The 8,376-nt window shown below is 32.9% G+C and overlaps 1 protein-coding gene across 1 annotated transcript; it reads left to right on the forward strand.

Annotated features, from left to right (window-relative positions):
- The first annotated feature begins 3,088 nt into the window (after positions 1–3,088).
- Positions 3,089–7,543, forward strand: LOC133206296 (uncharacterized). The gene is made up of 5 exons (XM_061342249.1): positions 3,089–3,316; positions 3,504–3,547; positions 4,400–4,465; positions 6,021–6,060; positions 6,261–7,543. Exons 1-5 carry the CDS (start codon positions 3,245–3,247, stop codon positions 6,936–6,938), a joined length of 900 nt encoding a protein of 299 aa, XP_061198233.1. The 5' UTR covers positions 3,089–3,244; the 3' UTR covers positions 6,939–7,543.
- The last annotated feature ends 833 nt before the right edge of the window (positions 7,544–8,376 follow it).

Here is an 8,376-nt window from a genome sequence, read left to right on the forward strand (position 1 = left end):
CTCTCTTTTTTTTGCAAGAGAAATGAGTGCAACAAACAAAGTAACCATAATGCAATCTCGTTTTTTGCATTGGTGACTTACCTAACATGTCCATGTATCCTGAAGACTTTGTGCGTTTCTCATTACTCTAAATGTACAAAAGGAAAACTACAACGATCAGAGAGTGGATTTTGAGTGTTCAAAATGAATAACTTTGAGCCGTAGAGTCATTCGGTACAAAACACAAACAGAATAATGAAAACATACAGAATAATACATACCCTTTCCATATCACACCCTGTTTCAGCCCGAGACATAGCTACAAAACTGTAATTAATTTAAACAATATTCTATTATGCATAATCATGATAGGATTGGACAGCAAGCACTGCCTATATAAGTCCTCTCCATGCAGAACTGTAACTCTCTGGGTGAGAAAATTCAGACAGACAACCAGAGATCTAGAGCTACGGATCCGGGCACTGTAAAAACCTAAACTTCGATTTTTTTGTCACTCGCTTCGGGTTTTATTTCTTGTATTACTTGTATATGCGTTCCCTCACCAAAAGCATGGTCTCCGTTGATTAAACATATATTTTACTCCTGGCACCAGGATAATAAAACAAACTTAGACTTAAGTCAAGTTTTCAATCGCTTGTAAAATGTTTATTAATTATTGGATTAATCTCTAAATTTGCAGATAACAACACTTTTGTAAAGCAATATTGAAAAATATTTTTATTTTGTTCTGCTTGACTTCTACAAAAATTTATAACAACATAAAAATTTTCACTTAAGCTTAAAATGTTTCATGACCCCAGGGTCTGATCTTGATACTTTTACATCGTACTTTTAAAGGTCCCAAATAGCATGAACCCAAGGTGGATGTCGGAATGCAATTTTTGGGAAACTGACATTCCAAGGCCACATAGGACTGTGCGGGGCCAATGAACGGTAAACAAAGTAACAAGTTTAGGAGTAAAATGTATGGTTAAGTAACAGACATCATGTTTTTTGGCAGCGGAATGCATATACATGTAATACAGGAAATAATACCCAAAGGGCGCGACAAAAAAAAGTAATAACAAAAATAATAAATAATTTTAAAAAAATAAAAAAATAAAAAAAATCGAAGGTTTTTCCAATGCTTGGATCTGTAGAAAAAAAAAAATAATAATAAACTGTATTTCCTAATAGTTATGTATTATATGGCGAGGGATCTCCAATGATTCCGATACAGTCTTCAGTATTTTGTACACTTCACCGTACGAATCGAATAATAAATATGGCGTTAAATTATGGCAATACTATACTAAATAATACTCGAAGTCAATTAAATATACTTGCTATGTATGATATGAAAAGTCTTTATTCTGACACATTTGGCATTTCATTTTAATTATTAAAAACACATTTTGTCCGGAATAAATACGGCACAACAGATTGATTTTAGACAAGATACATTTGTATAACTATCTTAGAAGTAGGTTTGGTTGATGTCTTTAAATCTTAACATATCCAGAATTAAACTGAAAATAATTAAGATCCTTAAAATATATATTAATATTCTATTTTCAAATTTTAATTTATTTTATAACAGAACTAAAAGTAATTCATGAACCCATTCTGTAGGCGCGTCTGATCACATAAAAAGTAACTTTTCAAATATTTTTGGAGGAAATGATATGTAAAAAAAAATTATATAACACACATCTATCGAGCAAGCTGAAAATTTTCCTCCTCCTACTAAGTTATGGATAACCGGAAAATAGGTGCATTTGTACTTAAATACTCGTGAAATTCAAGTTGGTTCAAAAAGAAGATATAATATTTTTAGTGTTATGCAAGCAATCTGACGAAATCTCGCAATTCTATGTATTAAAATAGAAAAGTAAAAAGTTTAATTTTACGTCCCCAATTGATACATTAATTACAAAAATGACTGGAGTGATTCCTGTCTGGAGAAAAATAGTAACGCGTGGGGGTAAGAAAATGGGAGTCTCCCATAGAGATAAGAGGTTTCCTCTCTTCATTTTGCAAAGTATGAAAGTGAGCGGTTATTTACGGCGCTAATGATATACATGTAGTACATACTACTATTTTTATCCCCCTACAGTTTTTTTTATTTGAACATTTAAAATACATGAAATTAGAAAGAGTTCAGATTCATTGACTTGTTCAATCACTTTAAATCGCTAGTTTTAAAAGAAGAAATCAATACTTGAATAGCTTAAAAAAGTATATACATGTGTATATATAACGAAATTAATGAGACATAAAGGTAACATACAATATATTCGCCTGAAAATAAATTAATTTTTCAAAGCAAGAAAGTGAACATCGCATCATAATCATTTCGGTAAACATATCCTCGACATATATACTTCTACATCTACATTGTACATGTATAATGATCTACAAATTTTGTAACTCAACGCTGTAGAGTATAGGATACATAGTAATATAAATAATATAAATCATAGATTAACAATAACACGTCTTACATTACTGCTTTGACTGATGAAATAGTGTTCTAGAACTTACTCCTGTTTCTTGAGAATTTGTCAATAAATTACGAAACCTTCTGAGTTGTAATATATTTTTTCTTCATTATTAGTTAATTCCCAATGTTCTGTTGATTGAATGTTTTTGGTTTCAATTACATACATTAGATATAGTTTTACTAATCAACTCGGAAAAAATATTGTTAAATAACGGTATCCTGTCATTCCTGTGCAGGAAGATGCAAATCGCCGGGAATATTTTTCCAATACTTAAAATTTTTCAGTTTCTCAAAAATTACCGTCCTATTTGTTTGTTCACTGACCAATTAAATTAACAATTCTTTTTGGTTGTGAAGTATATGTATATTTTTAGTAGTTTGTCATGATTCTGTTCAATTCAACAAATTTACACGAATCATGAATATGCTGAGTCAAAATATTGCGAAAGATCTCCTCCTATTATTTACATCTATTTTTAGCCACATGAATTACCAAATATCTATTCTAAGACCTAGAATGTGTTTACATATACACCAGTCAGATTGCAAGATTTAAAATACTCATGACTGGCTCGTATAAATTCGCCTTTATTATATCTAACCTTCGTATTGTGACTGTGTAATGCAAAGTGAATGACGTATTTTTTTCCTTTCGCTTGGTGACCCTTGACGCCAAAGGTCGTATATTTCAAGTCTGCGCATTAAACGTGTTTACCTCGCTAGAAGTAAACACAGCTTGGCTGTTACGAGAAACGCAGTGCAATGGAGACGAGCTTTTTAACCGGCGAGCGAATCTTCAGAGCTGATTACATTAAGAAGAAACGAATTAGAAAAGTAAGTTTACTTGAAAATAGAAATTATAAGTTGTTAATTTTAAAATGTGCTCTTATTTTCGCATGACATTCAAGAAAAATTTGTTTTTGGACAACTTTATGCGCTTCATCAGTATTGATCGAAAGCGATTAAAGCTTTTCATTATATAAATGTGTTGCAATATTCTCTTTTATTTTTTGCACAATAGGGCAAACTTCAGTATCTTGTAAAATGGAAAGGATACTCGACAAAGTAAGTAAATTCTTTTTATGAAGTAAATTTATAATTTTCAAACAATTTCCCTCCATATAACCCCAATCAATAAAAAGTTCAAGGTGATTGGTTGTTTACTATCAACTAGATGTAGCAAGATGTTTTCCTTGACAGGAGAAATTTATTTGCAGAATTAATGGATTTTCAGCAGCAATAAGATTGTTTAATTGTTGACGTTTGTCTACTTAATTCATATTTGCTGGGTATACCATTTCAAGATTAAGATGTAGCACGTTATTGTTGAAGGTTCTAAACAAGGAAGAAAATTTCACATATAACTGATTTTTATGTCCCTTAAAGAATAACCCTTTTTAATAGACTTCCTTATTTTTCCTTTAAAACTCCCCCCTCGCTTTTGCGAGGTATTTAAATGTAGATCGTGTTTTTTTTTAAAACCAAACAAATATCATATCAGTAGACTTCCGTATTCTTATCTCCAAGATCTGCATTTTATGATTTCGTAACATAGTAAAATTTCAGTTTTATATTTATTGCATGCCCTTAAAGTCATCAAACTAAATATTTGAAAAAAAAAGTACCGTGAGAAATTTTAAATTCTTCAAACTTTCGAAAATTTTAATCTCAGACCTTGGAAATGAATTTACAACAGCAAGCGTACGAAACATAAGAAAATATGCAACAACTGCAAGACATAAAAAAGCAATGTTACCACCACGCCAGATATAATACATCAATGAAACAAAGTCTTTTTAGTTAGTAGAAATGCCAATTACACGAGAATCATCAAGTATACGTAGTCCATGTCGTCATCAATCTATATATAGTGCTTGTCAGTGTGTCAATCTTACGTTCACCTGTACTCTCTTGTAGACAGTGCACCTGGGAACCAGAAGAAAACATCCTTGACCCCTTTCTCCTCCTTGACTTTAATTCAAGGTATGTTTAATTTAACAGAGGTATTTTAATGACTTGAAATCTAATTCAATAGTCTTACGTATTTAGTGTGTAAGTTTTCTAGCGAGGTTCTAGATAATTATGATGATGAAAATTATTAAATATAACCTCTCAATGAAAATCAGATTCAACACACATGTAATACACTGAACATAGGATAAACCTTGTAGATGTCACATAGAACAAGGTCACTTAGTATGAAATTGCTCAAAGGATCAAATATAAGAACATGTATATAAATCTAATATCTGACAACAACAAGAAAATGTATACCCCCATTGGATGAAGGTAAAGGAAACATATCTGTGTGCGTATTACAGTCAAATAATCGATCTCTACTTCGCCTTGGGGAGTGCTATAGTTGTACGTTTCACGCTAATAAGGTTTATATACAGTATCTTGTTTTATCGTTTTTAGAGATGTGTTGTTAGATAAGTGCCTAAGTAAAACGTTAAAAAATCTTCATAACAGTTTAATCGTGATATTTTTGGCTTTAGCAAACTCTACGTCTTGGGTACCTAATAAGATATCCTCCGCCCAATAATTCGTGAAGTACATTCTAGTACATTCGTCCGCATCAGGATACCTTAAGAACAGTACATCTGTACCATATTTTCGCAGGTCTGTCAAAAAAAAAAAAAAAAAAGGAAAAGTGTGACGATCCTATAACAGATACGTTTTTTAAACCACTTTGGGAATCATCTATTATCAAATCCTCTGTCAATGATATCATCAACGGATTTTAAAATGCACTTTGAATCGTGATTTCTAAACGATGTAAAGAAAGAAACATTTGTGGGTGTTAAAACACAGACACGAGTTTAATTTAATCAGCAAGGAAACCACGTGGTCATATTCAGTTGAATATGTGCACGATCGAACCCAAAAATTTAACATGCATTTCCGTGTGGAGGTGTCATGCTGTCTTTTGTATGAAATCACCTTTTATTTTGTCTCTCTATATTAACCATTTAATTCCTAGAATTCCTACACATACATGTATATACATTTTTACCCTCAAATACTAATAACGTCATGTACAGATATTGGATACAGATAATATATTTTAAGTGTTCAAAAACATATCCTGCGAAATGTATGTCCATAATATCCTGAATTATGAAACCACTCCGTAATAAAATAAATCATAGTACAAGAGTAAAAAACAAATAATTATAGAACACACCAAAACGAAACTGCAATTTAAATATTTCACATACAAGAGGAAAAGCCGGTTTTGGTTCATGTTTAGTATGTAGAACGAGTAGGCGATAAAGTAGTTTTACACGTCATTGTAGCATAAAAAAGCCAATAATTGAAACCTGAGTATCTTCTTAATCACCCAATTTATGCATTATCTGAGATTAAATGATGAAGATTTCTTGGAAGAAGCCAGTGATCAATTTATAGTAGCGTTAAGAACCTACAACGATACAGGGATAAAAAAAATGTATATTCAAAGTATTAATTATTTCAACTTTATTATATTTTAAAAACGTTTTCTTTATAGTTAATTCTCTTCTTTTCATTTGTTCAGACCAAACACAAAAAGGGTTGGCAGGCGAAGAAAAAGTGAGGTATGTTACCAATATTTAAATAATAAAATTTGGAAACAGCTTGCTTACAAGAAAAAAACCCAGATTTTTCTTTCATTTTAATGAGCACAAATTCAAACCATAAAAAAGGAACGGGGAGTTTTGCTTTAAAACATACGGTCCGTTGCGTTGTAATTTGCATTAACTTGATCACCAAGCAGTTTTTGTTCTCAAATTTGCAGGTGGAGAACTTTCGACCGTATGGTATTTATGATCTCCATGACAACAAAGAAAAAAGGAAGCAGGACAAAGGCAGGACGCGAACCGTGTGTCGTCCGCGAATGTTCGACAATGGCATCGGAGCTCTAGCGGAGGCGGCCGAGTATATCAATTCACTGGAACAGACAGATGGTACCCGGGGAGGGCTATTGTTGCCCTCTGAAACGGGTCGTGGACAATTTGACAATGATTCCGACCTCAATGACAAGACAAACACGCTTTTGGAGTGTGCGAAAGTAGACTGGGTTCGTGAGAATAACAATAACACGGAGAATTCGACGTCGGACTGCTGTTGTGCGCAAATGACAGAAAACGACCAGAAGTGTTTTGATTGGATGAAGGGAACGCGTGCACAGCACGAGACCTCTGTGGACATGACGGATAATAGCTGTGAAAATGAACAAACTTCTGCACCTTTTTCTCCTCGATGTTTATCGGAAGATACAGAGTCATACTGCGCAGAATCGTCTTGCACGTGCACAAGTTTTGACATGGACAATGATGACGACCGAGATTTTCCACCCCCGCAAAGCATGCATAATGAACTGGACAGTTTGTTGGTCACTGACGTCACGTGCAACTCTACCACTATCACGATCGTAGAAAGTCCCACGAAATCAGGATTTTTCAAATTGGACTGATCATATAGATTACCATGAAACAATCCCAAAACGTATTCGAATTCGCAATCCATTTATTTTCTTGCAATCTGCCGCTCAGTAACATCTGTATAACATGCCTACACACTTGATGATGCACTGCTGTACTAAATGACACTTCAGTGATGATGATCAATGAAAGTTTACTCGGCATCTGACGAGCGAAAAAAATTGAATGAGCTCTCAGTGATTGAATTTTAAAATGGAATTTAAAATATATATATATATCGCTCTAGTTCTTTGGGTCATGGATAAAGATCATGTACTATTCAAGTTTCAGATAAAACAGTTGTTACGGGCTAGAAGTTGTTTCCAACATATAGGAGGGATATTGAGAAAATTGGAGATGATGATACAAGAGTTTTTAATTTCTTAGCTGGAATTGGAGCGACATCTGACGAATTTACACGTGATATTTTTTTACAGACTGATGAAGCAGCTGATGATGGTCTTTCATATTTTCTGTTTATTGTCAAGTATTGGTTTCCAGATGTCGTAAAACGGGTGTGTTTGACTTCGTCTGGTTTCAATAGTTCTATTTTATTATGTATAGTTTGAACATGTTAAATAAACGATGAAGAGCAGTCTTTGGTATAGTAATATGTTTTGCTCATTCTAAATGTTCACACTGGCAACAAGACAACCACATAACTATTTTCTCACTAACAATATACAATGTTTATTACGTATACCCATTTTTAAAACGATTAACATATATATGACGCATCTTTTTATTTAGGTTCGCTGCTAGGCCGACCGAATATTTATTTTTTGCGTTTCCGAGAAACCAAATTGACGTTAGCATGCAGCATTTTGATCCGCCTACATGTAACTATAGCAGCACAAGAATTTATTGTTTGTTTTGGTCGTATTGATTTTCATTAAACGTTAAATAACAAAGCTCGATCGGCAAAGGTCCCATAACCCATACATACCATACATATCCCTTTTTCTATTAAGGAAGAATGAATTGATCAGTTTTACTTATTTACTAATTTTACCAATCTTCACTTGATTGAAAAAGAAAATAAATCTTTAAAAAAATCACTACCTTAAGAAATTCAGGGATAAAAATTGCATCGTTTTTTTTAATTAGTGAGAATGTCTAAAGAATGCAATGCCTATAGAAACGAACTATATACGTGTACAATGCTACTCGGTCAAAAGTGAACTAATTAAGGGTATTTTAAATAAAAGAGAGAGTAAAATATGTTGATGTTCTTCAAATCAGAAATCTTGCTTTTTTTCGCTTCTTTAATTAAAAGGGTATCCTCGCCAATTGTAGAAGCTTAGTTCACTGTTTTTCATTCTTTTGTCCCCTAACGGTGAACTCCTCGGAGACCTTAGGTTCCCCTTCATCTGTCTGTCTTTCAATCAGTCTGTCCTACTTTTTTTTTACTTTACTTTTTCCCTAAATGTT

Source organism: Saccostrea echinata, unplaced genomic scaffold (assembly GCF_033153115.1).
Source record: "Saccostrea echinata isolate AGI-Se365-2 ecotype Australia unplaced genomic scaffold, CSIRO_AGI_Sech_v1 ptg000002l, whole genome shotgun sequence".
Lineage (NCBI taxonomy): Eukaryota > Metazoa > Mollusca > Bivalvia > Ostreida > Ostreidae > Saccostrea > Saccostrea echinata.

Coding starts and splice junctions, on each gene's coding strand:
- LOC133206296 (XM_061342249.1), top strand. CDS start 3,245: ATGGAGACGAGCTTTTTAACCGGCGAGCGAATCTTCAGAGCTGATTAC. Junction 4,466..6,020: donor CTCCTTGACTTTAATTCAAG/GTATGTTTAATT, acceptor TCATTTGTTCAG/ACCAAACACAAAAAGGGTTG. Junction 6,061..6,260: donor GCAGGCGAAGAAAAAGTGAG/GTATGTTACCAA, acceptor TCAAATTTGCAG/GTGGAGAACTTTCGACCGTA.